Source organism: Ctenopharyngodon idella, chromosome 3, assembly GCF_019924925.1.
Source record: "Ctenopharyngodon idella isolate HZGC_01 chromosome 3, HZGC01, whole genome shotgun sequence".
In the NCBI taxonomy this organism is placed as follows: Eukaryota; Metazoa; Chordata; class Actinopteri; order Cypriniformes; family Xenocyprididae; genus Ctenopharyngodon; species Ctenopharyngodon idella.
The window spans coordinates 15,020,301-15,040,778 of NC_067222.1; the positions used below are offsets into that span (position 1 = coordinate 15,020,301).

Sequence of the window (20,478 nt, forward strand, 5' to 3'; positions counted from 1 at the left end):
TCGTCTGAGACCAGCCACCCGGACAGCTGCTGCAACAATCGGTTCGCATAACCAAAGAATTTCTGCACAAACTGTCAGAAACCGTCTCAGGGAAGCTCATCTGCATGCTCGTCGTCCTCATCGGGGTCTCGACCTGACTGCAGTTCGTCGTCATAACCGACTTGAGTGGGCAAATGCTCACATTTGATGGCGTCTGGCACTTTGGAGAGGTGTTCTCTTCACAGATGAATCCCGGTTTTCACTGTACAGGGCAGATGGCAGACAGCGTGTATGGCGTCGTGTGGGTGAGTGGTTTGCTGATGTCAACGTTGTGGATCGAGTGGCCCATGGTGGCGGTGGGGTTATGGTATGGGCAGGCGTATGTTATGGGCAACGAACACAGGTGCATTTTATTGATGGCATTTTAAATGCACAGAGATACAGTGACGAGATCCTGAGGCCCATTGTTGTGCCATTCATCCACGACCATCACCTCATGTTGCAGCATGATAATGCACGGCCCCATGTTGCAAGGATCTGTACACAATTCCTGGAAGCTGAAAACATCCCAGTTCTTGCATGGCCAGCATACTCACCAGACATGTCACCCATTGAGCATGTTTGGGATGCTCTGGATCGGCGTATACGACAGCATGTTCCAGTTCCTGCCAATATCCAGCAACTTCGCACAGCCACTGAAGAGGAGTGGACCAACATCCCACAGGCCACAATCAACAACCTGATCAACTCTATGCGAAGGAGATGTGTTGCACTGCGTGAGGCAAATGGTGGTCACACCAGATACTGACTGGTTTTCAGACCCCCCCCCCCCGGACCCCCCCAATACAGTAAAACTGCACATTTTAGAGTGACCAGCCTAAGGCACACCTGTGCAATAATCATGCTGTCTAATCAGCATCTTGATATCTGCCACACCTGTGAGGTGGATGGATTATCTCGGCAAAGGAGAAGCGCTCACTAACACAGATTTAGACACATCTGTGAACAATATTTGAGAGAAACAGGCCTTTTATGTACATAGAAAAAGTCTTAGATCTTTGAGTTCAGCTCATGAAAAATGGGGGCAAAAACAAAAGTGTTGCGTTTATAATTTTGTTCAGTGTACAATCCTTTAAGCACCTGAAAAACATGAAGAAGGCGTGAAGCATGAAATTTAGCCAGGATGATCAAGTATGAATCCGTCTTGAGCCAAGAATTTCAACAACATAAGACACTTTAGCCTGAGACTTTAGGAGTTATGAGCAATTTTGATCCCTGCCTGATCACTTTTAGGGGAGAATGCTGATCCTCTGAAATTTTAATGATTAAAATAGAACAGACAAATGTTCTGTTGATGTTCTAATGTTCTAAAAATTAATTGAAAAAAATTAACTGACCACAGTCACTCTCAAAGTTGCAAAGATAACTTAAGTAAACATTAGTCTGTTGACTCTGTTCTTCAGCTTATTTTCCACTCAATGTCCTTCAGCTGTTAAAATCATTGTTTAGTTCAGTCAGTGTTACTCTGAATCCCTCAAACAATAAACTGCAGAGTTTAGTTCCACTCAAACTCTTGCCTAGAAGATTCTAGTGTGTCTGAAATACTTGATTAGCTGGTCCAGATTTAATCTGAACTGGATTTGAGCAGTGGACCTCCAGCAAAAAGTTTGGACACCCCTTGTTTAGAGACACTTTAATGATTTACACGCTACAGTTTAATGCTCTTCTGATAAAATAAATGTTAATAATCATTCTTTCATGACACCGAAACTCTCAGGAGCTAAAAGTGTCAAAAGCTGCAGTTACTTCTGCTTTTATGCATGTGAATGTGTGAGAGAGAGATGAAGTGTGAAAACCAGAGCAGAAACTGACCAGTGCATGGCAAATTTTGTTTTTAATACTGAACAAATACATTTAAATTTGCTTCTTTTAAACATTTTTGAATATTATAGAGCTGTGCTCTTGAAATATAATGAGTGCTACAGGGTCTAAACCATCATCTGTGCTTGTGTTGTTTTGCCAAAAATTTGAGACTGAGGAGACGATTGAATTCTGATGAATCAACATGACTCTCTCAGACAGTGAGTCTCTCATACAGACCCTGATGTAGCGCCTACTAGTGACTGAACATAGAAAACAACACATTATTTTATGTGATCACAGCCTGATCCTAGTCTTGATATCAACAAACTTTATTTTCTGTCCCAGCAGGTAATTTCCTTACTGAACTGAGATTAAATGTGTTTAATATTTATCATAGTGAAGGTTATGTGTATTCATGGAATGGTTTCCACATAACATTTTTCTCTATAATACAAGAACTATACTGTATATATTTTCAGTAGATCCTATTGCTGGTAGATGTTGTAACTACAGGTCTGGAAACACAAGACATCCTCCTTTTCTTCAGATCATTTAAACATAATTGTGTATTCAGATGAATTTTTTTAATCTATATTACATGTATTACCAGTGACTGATACTTCTTTGGATGTTTTCAGGATGATGTTGTACGTTATCCTGTTCTAAAATGTATACTGTATTTTTAATTTTTTAAAGGACTGTTAAGATTTGATAAAATGAATTAACATTTGACTCAAATCAGTGGTTCTCAAACTTGTCCTGGAGTACCCCCAGCCCTGCACATTTTGTTTGTCTCTTTTATCTGACACACCCATTTCAGGTCTTGCAGTTTCTACTAATGAACTAATGAGTTGAATCAGTTGTGATAGATAAGGGAGACATACAAAATGTGCAGTGCTGGTGCTACTCCAGGACAGGTTTGAAAACCCCTGACTTAAAGGGTTAGTTCACCCAAAAATGAAAATTCTGTAATTTATTACTCACGCTCATGTCGTTCCACACCCGTAAGACCTTCGTTCATCTTCGGAACACAAATTAAGATATTTTTGTTGAAAACCGATGGTTCAGTGAGGCCTGCATAGCCAGCAATGACATTTCCTCTCTCAAGATCCGTAAAGTTACTAAAAACATATTTAAATCAGTTCATGTGAGTACAGTGGTTCAATATTAATATTATTAAGTGACGAGAATATTTTTGGTGAGCTAAAAAACAAAACAAAATAATGACTTATTTAGTGATGGCCGATTTCAAAACACTGCTTCAGGAAGCTTCGGAGCGTTATGAATCATGATTTCAGCCGTTTGGCGGTTTGACATGCGATCTGAATCATGATTTGACACGCTGATTCATAACGCTCTGAATCTTCCTGAAGCAGTGTTTTGAAATCGGCCATCACTATATAAGTCGTTATTTTGTTTTTTTGGCACACCAAAAATATTCTCATCGCTTTATAATATTAATATTGAACCACTGTACTCACATGAACTGATTTAAATATGTTTTTAGTAACTTTATGGATCTTGAGAGAGGAAATGTCATTGCTGGCTATGCAGGCCTCATGGTGCCATCATATTTCAACAAAAATATCTTAATTTGTGTTCTGAAGATGAATGAAGGTCTTACGGGTGTTGAACGGCATAAGGGTGAGTAATAAATTACATTATTTTCATTTTTGGGTGAACTAACCCTTTAAATTGTCTGTCTGTCTGTCTGTCTGTCTGTTCATGAATGCTATTTACTCAAAAGATTTCTTGTAATATAATATAATATCTCCAGTCATTCCAGATGATCTCCATCTTCCTGAGAGATTAATCGGAGTTTGATGGATATTTCTGGACGCTCTTCTTCTGTTGAAGACTTCTGGATCTGATGTCATAAACCAGAACAACCACAGTAGCCACGCCCACCAGAGCAGAGAGAGCCAATCGGATCACAGCTTCAGTAAAGCCACAACAGTGGATACTCTCTTGTGAGACAAGAAATAAGCAACGTTAAAATAGATATTTTGATTAGTTTGTGAAAAGAAATATATAGTGCTGCTGATATACCTGCACATGTGTGACAGAGTTCAGTGATGTTGAAATGTTTGATCTGATGGCTGATGGGATTGTTGATCACACAGCTGTAGGTGTTTCTATCCTGATATTCCACCTCCAGAGGTAGAGAGAGACTGATGCTGAGATCAGACACACTGATGCTGGACAATGAACTGTTTCCTTTGAACCAGGAGAGAGTCACATGACTCACATTCACAGCTGAACACACCAATGAACATGATGATGATGATGATGATGAAGATGAACAGTCTCTGCTGATGACAGGAACAGGCAGACGAGCTGGAAAATATTGGAGAATAAATTTAATTCAGAATGTAAAATAGCTGTGATATTTGTCAGGGCATTGATATTTCTTGATTTAAAGAAACCATACTTATAAAATGAAGACTTCAGATGAAAAAGCTTCTAAGTGCCATCTTTTTGATTGCTTTTAAAATGAAATAACTGAACCTAAACACAGGAGCCTGATAAAAATGATCATTTTATCAGAAAATTTCAGATGGCACGTAGAGGCTTTTACAACATTTATTATCATACTGAAAATAAAATAAATTTATAACCAAAATAAAAGGGATCATAAAAAAATTCCATGCTATTTTTTATTTAGCACTGTCTTGAATAAGTTTACAGAAATGTTTACATAGACATAATCCGTAAGACAAAATAATAGCTGAATTAAAAAAAAAAAAAATGGCATTGTTCAAAAATGTACATACAAGTGGTTATTAATACTGTGTCATTATTGCCAAATACGATGTTTTGGATTTACTTAAAATACATATGCACCATTTTTGTAAATCCAACTTGAAGCAATTTTATGCAAAACTAACAAAAAAACCTTTGTGTACTTAAATATATTTGTTTACTCAACATTTTTTACTTAAAAACACCAGTTCAAACTACTAAGTAATAGCAAGTTGTGTTAACTTAACATTTAAGCTTATTTACATAAAAAAGTTGAAACAAGTTAAAAATGTAAATTAAAACTTACTGTACTGTTCCAGTACATTAAATGTCTTTAGAATAAACACAAAACATACAATTAGCAGAAAACAAAGCATTTTACTTCATTTTTGGACAGCATTTCAACAAAAGGTTTTCACACAATTAGTACAGAAATAAAGCATTTTAGGTTTTTTGACAAAGATTGCAATACTACTCAGGAAACAACGACTTATATCATCTGAAACAAAAAATAATGACTGTAGTACTTCTGAAAAAAAAAAGTGATATTCCTCAGTGTGTGTGCTGTTCCAGTTCCTCAAGGTCACCATGATTATGCAAAAGATAGCAAATGTGTATTTACTTACAACATTAGTTTGTAGTTCCAGATTGTTTTATATTTTTCCCACTGTAAAACATTTATATAACACAAAATGAGTTACAATGTTTTGAAATATCAAGAAAACACCTTTATATTTAATAAATAAATGTTAAAGTTTGTTTCATTTCTGCTTTATTTGGGGTGAAATTTATTTACTGCCATTATTAAGTTGATTATTGAGGTTTGAAGTAGGGGTGTTAATCCCATGATCCACTGTCATTTAAATGAATGATCGTTAACCTTGAAACTGCATTACAGGGAGTGCCAATTTCACTCAACACACCAGCTCCCTCACCGGAAGTTTTTTTTTTTTTTTTTCTAAATAACAGGCTAGTAGGATTGTAAAATGAATCAATGTGATTTATGCTACTTTGCAAATAGGTTGTTTTGCTATTATAAGTGTTCTTTTTATCCCAAATGTGCATATCATGGAAAATTTGGAGTGTATTTTTACTATTTGACAATCTTCCTCCCGTCTGCATGTTGATGCAAATCAAACAAATACCAGAACAAATACCGCTCTGAACATTTTGTATAGCCCTATTCAGACGGTAATTGTTTCTCATGTGGACGTCTGTAAAAATAAATTTGCATGGCACTTCAGTGATGAAAGTTTTGTAGGAACATGCGCGCATGATTGTCTGCTGTAAATGAAATGTCATATGCTTGGAATAATGAGAATAATTTCATGTGCAATGTAATAAAATCCTGTTTATTATTTAATTATTTAAATCTGCTTAAAATAATAAAATAGATGTGCTATAGCTGAAATGGTTTTCTTTTATCTCATTTTATCTCAAAATGATGTCATTTTAAAAATGGGGAATTTAGTGGGAATAAGTTAATGCAGCCTCTTATTTATAGGATCTAAGCATAAAGCTGCTTTGTTTATATTTTTATTGCATGCAATTTTACATAATACATATTTTAAAATGGTATTTAACAATGGCCCATTTTAAATGTTATGTGCTTTACTTCTCTTTCTCCTTTTGTTCTTAACATCTTCCCTCCGCTGTGGTGGAGCGGTGATGAAATATTGCTTTTGTAAATACTTTCCAACATTTCTGTATTAAATGTATCTTTTAAATGGATGCAAATTACAGTGAAACTCAACACTTATACAGTGCAAAAAAGATTTAAACAGTGAATTTCGTATCAATCTGTTCTTGTAAACTCAGAGATGTTGATTCGGACGGCATTAAATTACCAGATGACCTTGGTAACTGTCAAAAAACAGTAGGCAGTTCGGTCAGGCATTTTTTATGTGGGTGGTGAGAGAAAAACACTGACATTCTGGATTCGGGCAGCAATATAATCACCAACCATCCCCTGTAAATGCTGAAAATACCTTACGTCCCCATGAGAAACAGTTACTGTCGACAAGGACTTATCTCTCTCTTATCTGACACGCTCAGCTGAGTTCATGGAGCTCTCTCCAGACGAGCTGATGATCTGAATCAATAAGTGTTAAATAAGGTAGAGATGCAAAAATGTGCAGAACAGGGGTCCCCAAGACCAGGATTAAAAACCACTGCCATATATAGTGTTAGATGTGTTCAGACACTCACCTGGTGATGCCTGATGAGATCATCAGTGTTGTCAGAGAGGTACAACATTAAACACTGAATCAACTTCTCTGTATATCTGAACAGGTTTGGTCTGAGAAGTACATGAAACAAAAAGTTGATTTTTATGGTGGATACACACAAGCTTTTATATCTAAACTGACTGAGAAAAATATGTCTTTAAAGCAGACAAATCACCCAAAATGCAGAAAATATGCAGGTTCAACTGGCAAAAATGGCAAAGCCATTTTTTAAAAAACAATTAATAGTCAAGTGTGAAATTAACAAAAATTGTTACCTCCAGAAATTGTTCTAACAGGATCCACCATATCCTGCTATTTTTGCTCCACAACTGTTCACACTAAGATGAACTGAGAGAAAAACAACAGTATTGAACAACACAAAATATAATTAGGCTAGCTTATACTCTTTTTGGAGCTGAGTGAAAACTCAATGCATATGTGTTAGTGCCAGGGTTGGGGAGTAACGAAATACATGTAACTCAGTTATGTATTTAAATATCCAACATTTGAGTAACTGTATTTCATTAGTTACATTTTAAATGGAAGGTTAATCAAATTACAGTTACATTCGAAAAGTGTTAGATTACCAGAGTGATTACTTTGAATTTTAATGTCATTTATTTCATTTAAACATGAATGTAAACTGTGACGGGCAATTCATGTAAAAAATTAGTTATTCTCTAACTCTGACACTGCAAAAGCATCCTAAGTTACATTTCTGCTCTTAAGTTTCATAACCCTTGCAGAATATGCAGCATTTTAATAATTTTAACAAAATAATAGGGATCATAAAAATGTTATTTAGTACTGTCTTGAATAAGCTTTTTCACATAACAGATGTTTACATACTCAACAAGACAAAATGACTGAATTTATAAAAATTGCTCCATTAAAAAATGTCCATACCCTTGAATCTTAACTGTCCTGTCATTACTGGATGATCCACGACTGTTTTCATATTTTGTGATAGTTGATTGTGAGTCCCCTGTAGTTGTGAAAACAGGTAATTGTGACTTTTTATCTCACAATTCTGACTTTTTTCCTCACAATTGTGAGATTTAAACTCACAATTACAAGTTATAAAGTCAGAATTGCGTGATAAAAGCTCTGACTTTTTTTCTCACAATTGCGAGTTTATATCTCACAATTCTGACTTGTTTTCTCGCATTTCTGACTTTTTTCTGGAAAATTATGAGTTTTTATCATAATTCTGACATTTTTTCCTCAAAAAGTTTTTTATCCTTAGAATTCTGACTTCTTTTCTCAATATTGCAAGTTTATATCACATTTCTGAATTTTGAACTTGTAATTTCAACTTTATATCATGCAATTCTAAGAAAAAAGTCAGAATTGTGAGATAAAAACTTGCAATTACCATGTTTTTGTGTTACATACTTATCAGTATTTCAAAGTATTCTAAAGTATTAAGTTGTAAAAACGTGGGTAATGTAACGAAATACGTTACAAATCATTTTTTAAAGCATGTATTTTGTGATCTGTAGTGAAATACATTTTAAAAGTAACCTTCCCAACCCTGGTTAGTTTTTATCTAATGCAATCTTCATGAATACATGCAAACAGTATGCATTTAAGCAAGGATTTAAGCAAATCCCCATGACTACAAATGAAATAAATGACTGGACATTAGACAACACACTCATATTTTATTTCATTACTATAAAGCTAAACTATAGCTTACCTTCTTTCACCATCTTCACCACATTAACCTTCAAAAAACATTGCGTTGTGCTTCCAGTTTAGGAATATACCCCTCTAAAAATAAATGTGTGTTAATGAATGTTTAAAAAGTCAAGCTCTAATATTTTACTTAATTTCTTTATAGACAGTTTACCTGACGCAGTTCTCGCTGTCTTCATCACATCACTTCAAAATGGCTCCAGCTTTGCTCATTGGCTGGATAGAGCATATCACGCAGCTCACAAATACGTCAAATTTTAAGTTAGGTTAACTTAATTCTAACCAAGTTGTAATGCTAGTTGATGTTACTTATGTTTTTTCATTTACTTCATGCATACCCTTATGTTCACCTTTTAGTTTACATTTTTGTGTTAGTTATTTACTTCACTGTAAACACTAATAAGGAAATAAAAAAAAAAATGCCAACTTGTTAATTTGCTAAAATGTTGACAATAGCATGGTATAGCACTTACTGAACAAGTACAGCAACTTAAAACATGTAACTTACCAAGCCACATGCACCACTTGTCACCATGATGGTAACTCTCCAAAAACCCACATTTATAGATACTCTTCTAAATTAGCATAACAAAACATTAATCACTACTAAATCTCCCTTATCCATTAATTTTGCACAAAAAACAAACAAACAAACAAACAAACAAACAAACAAAAAAACATCATTATATAACACTTAATTTTAGCATTTACTCTCCCTTTCGAGTGCCATGGACAAAGCATGCTGGGAAATAGAAATCCCAGCCCAGTTTTAGTTAAACTTAAATTAGCCTAAATTAAAAGAAATGAGTTCATACAACTAAAAACAATAAAAGTTCAGTTTACTTAAAATATGTCAGTGCTGTGAACACAAAAGAAAAAGAAACTTCTAAATACTCATAACAGTTCATTTAACTGAACTAATTTGTTTAATTTAAGTTTGTCTTTCTTAAAACAATTAAGTATTTTGAGCATTAGGGTTTACAGTGTATGTATATATATATATATATATATATATATATAGATTAGTTTAATCTGTTTATCTTTATAAGTAATGGATGTTGAGCCAACGAATCAGTAGATGATCCATGGGGTGTTTTTTGTTGTTGTTGGTGGTGGTGTTTTTTTTTTTTTTTTAGCATACATAAATGACAAAAATAACATGCATTTTGTTTCTGCAAGGTTTATGTAAACTTGACTAGGACTGTATATAAAATAAGTAATCCTCTCCTCACCATAGACAGTGAGATTGATGGTGTTGATCGTGTCTCTGCTGCTGCTGGAGACTGTATAAAGTCCAGAGTCTGTGGTTCTGCTGTTGATGATGGTCAGAGATCCAGTCTGATCCAGTTTCAGTCTGTCTCTGAATCTCTCATCATCAATATCATAAAACACGCTCTTGTTGTTCATTACTGTAGCTATGAGAATGTCCCCAAACTTCCACTCGATGTCTTCATGTGTCTGTATTTGAGTGAGACTAGAGTTCAGAGAGACTGATTCTCCCTCAGTCACTGACTCTGACTTCACTGCATCAGCAACAAACACACCTGAACACAAACACAAACACCACATTTGGAGTTTTTGTCTTCTTCATTTTTCACAGAAGTACTTCTGGTGAGTCTGATAAAACTTGACAATATTAGAGGCAAAATGAATGATCAGAATGGCTTGTATGTGGACAAATGATAATATAAAGAGAAGTGTAGCCATAAAAATACTCACCAGTCAGACTCCAGGAGAACAACCAGAAGAAAATTAACATATCAAACATTTTTTTAACAGTTTCAGAAATGTTATAATAATCAAGTCCTGCACTCTTGCAAATGTCGATTGTTCTGCCAGTGTGTAATGAAGATTTTCAGAGAAACCCAGCACTTAAACTCGTCCAGTAGCTCCTCCCACACAGACAGACCTTTTCAGTAATTCTTTTAAGTTTAAGAACTTTTTCTTTCTCAAAACAGAATTAGTCTGTCATTTCATTCCTGTTGGATCTTGACGGACACATCCCAGCATCTGAAATAAATAGAGGTTTGGGGCAAAAATGTCTCTAAATTTGATGTGATGTTGTTCCTGGAGAGCCTCTGAATGTCTGAACGTCTCGAGTCTGACACACTCAGTTCAGTTCATGAATCTTTTTTAAGAGTCACTGATCATTCATTTTAATAAAGGATAATATTTCAGTCATATTATTAGAAATAGTTCCCATTCTCTCCTTTCTGTAACTCATTTTGAGAAGGCATGGCAGTATCTGAAGGGAGGAGTTTAGTTTCACTGAACCACTTTCCAACAGACCCGCAGATTCATCCGCTTTAAGAAACATTCAACGTTTTCACGAGTGTCAGGATACGACTATTATCACAGTTCTGTTGTCAAACTATTTCATAAAATGCTGAAGAAAATGTTTATTTTCATCAGTTTGTGCTTGTGTCAGGCTGGTGAGTATTTTTATGGCCTCACTTCAGTTTATTTTATCATTTGCCTACAAACATATTAATCCATCATTCATTTTCCAGTTGTAGTTTAATATAGTCAGATATTTTTGTTGATTTGTATATTGAAATTAGTGCAGAGTGAAGAATTAATTTGAGTTATTATGTGTGTTTGTGTTCAGGTGTGTTTGTTGCTGATGCAGTGAAGTCAGAGTCAGTGACTGAGGGAGAATCAGTCTCTCTGAACTCTAGTGTCACTCAAATACAGACACATGAAGAGATCGAGTGGAAGTTTGGTGACATTCTCATAGCTACAGTAATGAACAACAAGAATGTGTTTTATGATATTGATGATGAGAGATTCAGAGACAGACTGAAACTGGATCAGACTGGATCTCTGACCATCATCAACAGCAGAACCACAGACTCTGGACTTTATACAGTCTCCAGCAGCAGAACAGACACGATCAACACGATCAATCTCACTGTCTATGGTGAGGAGAGGATTACTATCCTGTTTGATTTATTAATTATAATTCAATTGTATAATATTTATCTGCTTCAATTTTTAATATCAATAAACTGGAAAAGATCACAGTAATTTCTACTGAATCTGATTTATTCTGTCATGTTTTCAGCTCGTCTGCCTGTTCCTGTCATCAGCAGTAACTCTTCACAAAATTCTTCATCATCATCATCATCATGTTCATTGGTGTGTTCAGCTGTGAATGTGAGTCATGTGACTCTCTCCTGGTTCAAAGGAAACAGTGTATTCTCCAGCATCAGAGTGTCTGATCTCAGCAGCCGGTCTGATCTTCTTCTCCATCTGGAGTGTGTGGATGATTCCTACAGCTGTGTGCTGAACAATCCCATCAGAAACCAGACTCAACACCTCAACAACACTCAACTCTGTCACACATGTGCTGCAGGTACTTCACTGATGATATCTGGTGTTTCTGCACACATTGATCTGGGCTAATGACTGTCTCTTTCAGGTCCTCCAGTCTCTCTGACAGTGCTGATCTCTGCTGCTGCTGCTGCTGGATCTCTGTTGATTGTTGCTGCTGTCGGGATCTTCTGCATCTGCAGGAAACACAGAAACACACACAGAGAAGGCAAGTATTACCTGTATGTATATGTGTGTGTATATAATTCTCAAACATCATTTCACTGAGTGTTTGTTTCTGTCATTATTGTTGAAACAGAGACTCAAGCTGAAGAGATCACTTACGCTGATCCCACATTCAACAGAAGAAACAGAAATAAATCGGTAAGATCTTTGATTTCAGTGTATGGTGTGTCTCTGTGTTGTTTCAGTCTGATTTTACTGTGTGTGTGTGTGTGTGTGTGTGTGTGTGTGTGTGTGTGTGTGTGTGTGTTTGTGTGTGTGTTTAATGATTCACACACACAGCAGCAGCTCAACATATATTTATAAAGCAGTAGATGTGTTTGTGGATTTACACTGTAGACCATCATTTAGAGACACACAAACATTAGTCCGCTGACACACAACTTTAAAATACAGCAGTGAATCCTCTAAATCAGGCTTTTCACACTTTCAGAAGTGGATCCTGAAATATGAGGAAATAAGGACCACCATCCTGAAATTTAAAATGCATCTGCCCATTTAATATACTGGAATATGTAATATTATAAATCTTAAAATATCTCTGAAGTTACATTATTTTCTACTCACTATAATACTGATAAATGTATTATTTATTTATTTAAAAATAAATGTTATTTATATTAATCATTAATTTAATAGACTAATAACTAATAATTTTATTGTAATAACATTTTTATTCTTTTATTTTAATCTAATTTATTGATTTTTTTTCTTTTTACATTTTTAGTTTTCTCTAGATTAATCTTATTTGTTGTTTTAATTCTTTTACAGTTTTTCTCTGCATTTTTACATTTTAATCATGTTAATTTAACATTTAATAACTTTTTATTTCTTTACTTTAATACAAATTATTTATTTAATTTACACCACCATATATTTATTTATATCTAATTAATTTTAATTTATTCTAGATTATTTTAATTTTATTCAATTTTTACATTTTTATCAAATATTAATTTAACATTTTTCACTTTATTTACTTATTTTAATCTAATGTATTTTTTAATTTATTTTTCCTTAAATTTTTTCATGTTAATTTAATGTTTAATAATGTTCTATTTTTTATTTTTTAATTAATTAATTTTACATTATGCTTTTCTCTAGACTTTTCCATGTGTATTTATTATATTATATATTTAATATATAATATTTAAGTATTACATTTTATACATGAAATATACCTTTAACTGTACTTGAACTTTTTCCCCGTCAGCATTTTTTTAAATAGTTGCCAGCCAGCAGTTTATCTTGTTGTACTTTTTCTTTATTTCTTCTATCATATTGTTCCTTTCTTGTTCATAATTAATACATTCAAGAATCACATGAGGTATTGTTTCTTCAACATGACATTGTTCACATAATCCGTTTGGATGTTTCCCTGTAATTTTAGGTGTGCTATTTAAATTTGAATGACCTAACATTGTTATATTATAAATAACATCTTCTTTCCTTGATTTATCTATACATTTTATCTTTTGATTTACTTCATTAATTATAAGCTGTAAAGAAATCTACCCTTTCCCCCATTATTATACTTTACTTGCCATTCTTCAATCACTATAAAATAAAACTTAATCTCTGACTTTAATAGAACTTGAATCTCTGGTTTCTCTCTGTAACGCTTGTTTTGCTAATTTATCCTCTTCTTCATTCCAAAATTACAGCTGTTGCTCTCATCTTGATACTATTTACCTGTTTTTCTTCTGCATATATTTTACAACTCCACCCAAAACTTATTCTACACCTTTTATTTTGTTCCCAGCACTTCAGTAAGACCATTTTCATAGGATGTTCCTCTGTCAGTTAGCCCAGTAGTTGATCATTAATTGTTTCCTTCTAATTTCTAATGACATCTCTCCTAACAAGACTTGTAAAGCTGGAATGGGTGTCGTCTTTACCGCTCTACAACACTGTCTCTAGCTTGAGTTTGTATTTTATATTTTAGTTTAACAGGTGTTTTTAGTCTGAATCATATACCACACTACCATAAATACACTGAACAAAATTATAAACGCAACACTTTTGTTTTTGCCCCCATTTTTCATGAGCTGAACTCAAAGATCTAAGACTTTTTCTATGTACAAAAGGCCTGTTTCTCTCAAGTATTGTTCACAAATCTGTCTAAATCTATGTTAGTGAGCACTTCTCCTTTGCCGAGATAATCCATCCACCTCACAGGTGTGGCAGATATCAAGATGCTGATTAGACAGCATGATTATTGCACAGGTGTGCCTTAGGCTGGTCACTCTAAAATGTGCAGTTTTACTGTATTGGGGGGGTCCGGGGGGGGGGTCTGAAAACCAGTCAGTATCTGGTGTGACCACCATTTGCCTCACGCAGTGCAACACATCTCCTTCGCATAGAGTTGATCAGGTTGTTGATTGTGGCCTGTGGGATGTTGGGCCACTCCTCTTCAGTGGCTGTGCGAAGTTGCTGGATATTGGCAGGAACTGGAACATGCTGTCGTATAAGCCGATCTAGAGCATCCCAAACATGCTCAATGGGTGACATGTCCGGCGAGAAACTGGGATGTTTTCAGCTTCCAGAAATTGTGTACAGATCCTTGCAACATGGGGCCGTGCATTATCATGCTGCAACATGAGGTGATGGTCGTGGATGAATGGCACAACAATGGGCCTCAAGATCTCGTCGCGGTATCTCTTCAAAATGCCATCAATAAAATGCACCTGTGTTCGTTGCCCATAACATACGCCTGCCCATACCATAACCCCACCGCCACCATGGGCCACTCGATTCACAACGTTGACATCAGCAAACCACTCACCCACACGACGCCATACACGCTGTCTGCCATCTTCCCTGTACAGTGAAAACCGGGATTCATCCGTGAAGAGAACACCTCTCCAAAGTGCCAGACGCCATCGAATGTGAGCATTTGCCCACTCAAGTCGGTTATGACGACGAACTGCAGTCAGGTCGAGACCCCGATGAGGACGACGAGCATGCAGATGAGCTTCCCTGAGACGGTTTCTGACAGTTTGTGCAGAAATTCTTTGGTTATACAAACCGATTGTTGCAGCAGCTGTCCGGGTGGCTGGTCTCAGACGATCTTGGAGGTGAAGATGCTGGATGTGGAGGTCCTGGGCTGGTGTGGTTACACGTGGTCTGCGGTTGTGAGGCCGGTTGGATGTACTGCTAAATTCTCTGAAACGCCTTCGGAGACGGCTTATGGTAGAGAAATATACATTCAATTCACGAGCAAGAGCTCTGGTGGACGTTCCTGCAGTCAGCATGCCAATTGCATGCTCCTTCAAAACTTGCGACATTTGTGGCATTGTGCTGTGTGATAAAACTGCACATTTTAGAGGGGCCTTTTATTGTGGCCAGCCTAAGGCACACCTGTGCAATAATCATGCTGTCTAATCAGCATCTTGATATGAAACACCTGTGAGGTGGATGGATTATCTCGGCAAAGGAGAAGTGCTCACTAACACAGATTTAGACAGATCTGTGAACAATATTTGAGAGAAATAGGCCTTTTGTGTACATAGAAAAAGTCTTAGATCTTTGAGTTCAGCTCATGAAAAATGGGTGCAAAAACAAAGTGTTGCATTTATAATTTTGTTCAGTGTAAATACAGATCAGATCAGTGTCACATAAATAGTTTTTAATGAAGAAAAACTCCACTTACACATCTCATTTAACACCTTCTGGCATTTCTCAACTATTTTGTTTATATGTTCAGCCCATGTAAGTTTTGTATCAAAACAAATATCTAACAATTTAAAAACCTTCAACCTCTCCAACAATCTCTCATTCAGAAGTTTCCTAATAGCGCCCCCTAGCATATAACAACAAAACATGGATTGCTGGAGTAGAAGTATAGGCCAAATATACTTTTTCTGTATAAAGTATACTTTAATGTGATTTTACATATATTTCTGAGAAGCACATACAAAGTAGACTGAAAGTATACTCTCTTGTTTTTAGTTTAAAAGAAGTATACTAATAGCACACTTGAATAAACTTCTTTTTTATAAGGATATCCTGCATTCTCCAAAACACTTGGGACCCGTTGTGAGGAAATTGCTGACAAAAGTATTTCTGCTGTATTTTCTGTGCTTGTGGAAAGAGGATTGATAGATGTGCCAATAATGTGATGAATACATTGATGAACGGTGCTTTTGTGTTTTCTTTCAGAGAGCTACAGAGGAGGATAATGTGGTGTATGCAGGAGTCTCGAGACGTTGATCAGATCTTGATCATTTGAAAGATTTCCCAATAAGTTTGAAGTTATACATAAATACCGGCCTGCATCATATTTGCTGAATGACATCCAATACTTGTTTTGTATTGAGCCAGATGTTTTCTGTGTTTTACTGCATCCAAACAGCAACAGAAAATTACAAATATTGTGGAAAAAGTGTATAATATATATATATATATATATATATATATATATATATATATATATTACATAATTTGGTCACAATTTAAAAATTAGAAAAAAAAAAAAATATATATATACAGGTGCTGGTCATATAATTAGAATATCATCAAAAAGTTGATTTATTTCACTAATTCCATTCAAAAAGTGAAACTTGTATATTATATTCATTCATTACACACAGACTGATATATTTCAAATGTTTATTTCTTTTAATTTTGATGATTATAACTGACAACTAAGGAAAATCCCAAATTCAGTATCTCAGAAAATTAGAATATTACTTAAGACCAATACAAAGAAAGGATTTTTAGAAATCTTGGCCAACTGAAAAGTACGAACATGAAAAGTATGAGCATGTATAGCACTCAATACTTAGTTGGGGTTCCTTTTGCCTGAATTACTTCAGCAATGCGGCGTGGCATGGAGTCGATCAGTCTGTGGCACTGCTCAGGTGTTATAAGAGCCCAGGTTGCTCTGATAGTGGCCTTCAGCTCTTCTGCATTGTTGGGTCTGGCATATCGCATCTTCCTCTTCACAATACCCCATAGATTTTCTATGGGGTTAAGGTCAGGTGAGTTTGCTGGCCAATTAAGAACAGGGATACCATGGTCCTTAAACCAGGTACTGGTAGCTTTGGCACTGTGTGCAGGTGCCAAGTCCTGTTGGAAAATGAAATCTGCATCTCCATAAAGTTGGTCAGCAGCAGGAAGCATGAAGTGCTCTATAACTTCCTGGTATACGGCTGCGTTGACCTTGGACCTCAGAAAACATAGTGGACCAACACCAGCAGATGACATGGCACCCCAAACCATCACTGACTGTGGAAACTTTACACTGGACCTCAAGCAACGTGGATTGTGTGCCTCTCCTCTCTTCCTCCAGACTCTGGGACCCTGATTTCCAAAGGAAATGCAAAATGTACTTTCATCAGAGAACATAACTTTGGACCACTCAGCAGCAGTGCAGTCCTTTTTGTCTTTAGCCCAGGAGAGACGCTTCTGACGCTGTCTGTTGTTCAAGAGTGGCTTGACACAAGGAATGCGACAGCTGAAACCCATGTCTTGCATATGTCTGTGCGTAGTGGTTCTTGAAGCACTGACTCCAGCTGCAGTCCACTCTTTGTGAATCTCCCCCACATTTTTGAATGGGTTTTGTTTCACAATCCTCTCCAGGGTGCGATTATCCCTATTGCTTGTACACTTTTTTCTACCACATCTTTTCCTTCCCTTCGCCTCTCTATTAATGTGCTTGGACACAGAGCTCTGTGAACAGCCAGCCTCTTTTGCAATGACTTTTAGTGTCTTGCCCTCCTTGTGCAAGGTGTCAATGGTCATCTTTTGGACAACTGTCAAGTCAGCAGTCTTCCCCATGATTGTGTAGCCTACAGAACTAGACTGAGAGACCATTTAAAGGCCTTTGCAGGTGTTTTGAGTTAATTAGCTGATTAGAGTGTGGCACCAGGTGTCTTCAATATTGAACCTTTTCACAATATTCTAATTTTCTGAGATACTGAATTTGGGATTTTCCTTAGTTGTCAGTTATAATCATCAAAATTAAAAGAAATAAACATTTGAAATATATCAGTCTGTGTGTAATGAATGAATATAATATACAAGTTTCACTTTTTGAATGTAATTAGTTAAATAAATCAACTTTTTGATGATATTCTAATTATATGACCAGCACCTGTATATATATATTTATTTTTTTCTAATTTTTAAATTGTGATCAAATTATGTAATATTAAGCCTTTTTTTAAGTCATAATTTTTTAAGACACAGGGATAAGTAATAAATGAAATCACTTTGGCCAAAAAAACAACAACAACAAAAAACCCACTGCTGTTCCAAATGTGCTTTTATTTGTGTTTTGTTTAATATAAAGTTTCTGTGAAGGATTTTTGTCAGTTAATGGCTGTGGTGTTCACAGTCCATGTCAAAAGGTCAAATATTATACATTAATAATGTCATAATAATGATGGATTTTAATCTTTTCAGCAGTGTTTGTGTATTATTTTATTTATGCTTGTTACGTTCACACCACATCATAATTACTGTAATTACCGTAAATTATAATTTGTAATTTTCTGAGATCTCCAACTTCTTCCTGACTGCTGGAGATTCATTTTGGGATTAATAATGTTGTGACAGAAGCACATAATTCTGAATCTGATGACATGAACAAATAAAATCATGTGTTTCTCATCTCGTAATAACGGTAATCACGACATGGCGTGAACAAAGCATCTTTTCAATAGATTTGTCAGTCTTGTTTGTCTCTGTTGAAGCGCCAACTAATGTGTTATTTCACTGACAGCTCTCTCTCTCTCTCTCTCTCTGTGACATTTTACAGTGTGAAGTTCTTAAAAGTGTATATGCAAGATATATCTATATTTCATATTTTTCTACATGCCTCCTTTTGTACAATTTTAAATAAAAATGCTTTAATATAGTTTTAAATTCTTCAGCCTCCTTCTTGTCCTTTTCATATGCAATTCTACTCACTGTTCATTTGATTTTACACAATTATTCTGTTAGTCTTGAAAAATAAATACATGTAAACACAGTTAAAAACTATTTCAGGTGTTTTGATTTAGCTTCACATGAGCACCAAGACTGATATAACCACTGAGAATAACAGATCCATACACAATATCCCACTGACAATAATGTAAGGAACCCCCCATCGGCCCAAAAACGGATTCCAACGGTCTGGGCGAAGGTGTAATGCGTGTATGTCTTTTGAGCACCCTTGTGAAGTTCACTCAGTTTTTAGAATTTAGTTTCAATTTTACTTTAACTGCACGTTTAATCTGAATCCAATTTCAAATGGCGGTGTAGATCTTCTCTCCAGATGAGTTTTATAGCTTTATTGCAGGGCGCTTGATCTCAGTTTTTGTCTTAGCAGGAAAGTCAAGTCTTACAATAACATTCACTGCTTTTTAAGATATTAAACCACTTCGTTTTGCTTCTGGATTTACTTACATTTAATCATTTAGCAGACACTTTTATCCATATAATAAACACTAGAGAAACTACCAGACCATTCAAAAGAAAAACTATTAGATGAAAAGAATAAATTGGTGTAATATTCAGTGAATTCACAATTAAACTTTAAAAATATCTTTTAAAAGCTGACAAACATCGATCTCATCACGGCTGTGGGTGAAAACACACTGTTAAACAGTTCGAAGAAGACGCTGACCACTGGAGTGGAAAAAACGATGAGTGTGAAATGAGACGAAAAATAAACTGATCACACGGTGACAAAAATAAATGTGTGAACTTGAGTCATTTCTTCAGTTTATATTCCACTCTGCTCTTAGTTTGATCTTTATCTCTCATCACATATACTTGAGCACATTTGTTCACACATGTCGGTTGAACCCACAGATGTTTGGCCTGATCAAGTGTCACTACATTCATCTTTCTGCTGTTAAACTCAGATTCAGTTGGTCGTTTGGTTGAGATCTGTCCACACAAACCACACTCAACCAAACCACAGACGTCAGGTGTGTCGGTCAACCGACTCACCACAGCAAAACAACCACAGATGAGTTCAGTGCAGCGATCTGAATGATTTACATCGACTAAACATGCATTTTTGTGCAAATATAGTAGCAAGTGATCAATTGAGAGTCGATAAGAGAGAAGAACTGTAAGTGTAGAGACACTTTAACCTTTAAACACACTGTGGTTTAATACGTTTCTGCTAAAACAGACATTCATAAACAGTTTCAGACGTCACTGATGCCCTCAGGAGCCACAAGTGTCAAAAAGGAGGTGATGTTTGTGTGTATTTGCATGTGAATGTGTGTGAGAGAGATGAAGTGTGAAAACCAGCAGAAATGCAGTGCACTGGAAAATTATTTTTAATAGTGAGCAATGAAACTCAATTAGACCTCTACAACTTAAATCTCCAGAATAAATAAATAAATAAATAAATAAATAAATGTACACCGATCAGGCATAACATTATAACCACTGAGAGGTGAAGTGAATA

The 20,478-nt window shown here is 35.5% G+C and overlaps 3 protein-coding genes across 19 annotated transcripts in view; 1 reads left to right on the forward strand and 2 right to left on the reverse strand.

Moving 5' to 3' along the window:
• The window catches only part of LOC127508063 (uncharacterized), a 292,618-nt gene that overhangs the window by 62,491 nt on the left and 209,649 nt on the right, over positions 1 to 20,478 (forward strand). The window contains exons 1-3 of one of the 2 annotated variants that reach the window (XM_051885654.1): positions 10,797 to 10,942; positions 11,119 to 11,430; positions 11,575 to 11,865. In XM_051885654.1, the coding sequence (XP_051741614.1) occupies positions 10,894 to 10,942; positions 11,119 to 11,430; positions 11,575 to 11,865 (652 nt within the window). In that variant the 5' untranslated portion in view covers positions 10,797 to 10,893. Of the gene's footprint in view, positions 1 to 10,796; positions 10,943 to 11,118; positions 11,431 to 11,574; positions 11,866 to 20,478 lie in introns of those variants that run through there. The other variant, XM_051885650.1, reaches the window with a different exon arrangement.
• Positions 1 to 20,478, reverse strand: part of LOC127508050 (uncharacterized) — a 383,187-nt gene that overhangs the window by 41,559 nt on the left and 321,150 nt on the right. The gene's annotated exons all lie outside the window — the stretch shown is intronic.
• LOC127508069 (hepatocyte cell adhesion molecule-like) lies at positions 3,479 to 10,463 on the reverse strand. 2 transcript variants are annotated; one of them, XM_051885666.1, is made up of 4 exons: positions 10,230 to 10,463; positions 9,743 to 10,054; positions 3,892 to 4,179; positions 3,479 to 3,809 (listed from the first exon to the last, which is right to left on the reverse strand). In XM_051885666.1, exons 1-4 carry the CDS (start codon positions 10,276 to 10,278, stop codon positions 3,652 to 3,654), a joined length of 807 nt encoding a protein of 268 aa, XP_051741626.1. In that variant the 5' UTR covers positions 10,279 to 10,463; the 3' UTR covers positions 3,479 to 3,651. The 2 variants fall into 2 exon arrangements, with proteins under 2 accessions (XP_051741626.1, XP_051741627.1); XM_051885667.1 differs by having other exon boundaries at positions 3,679 to 3,805.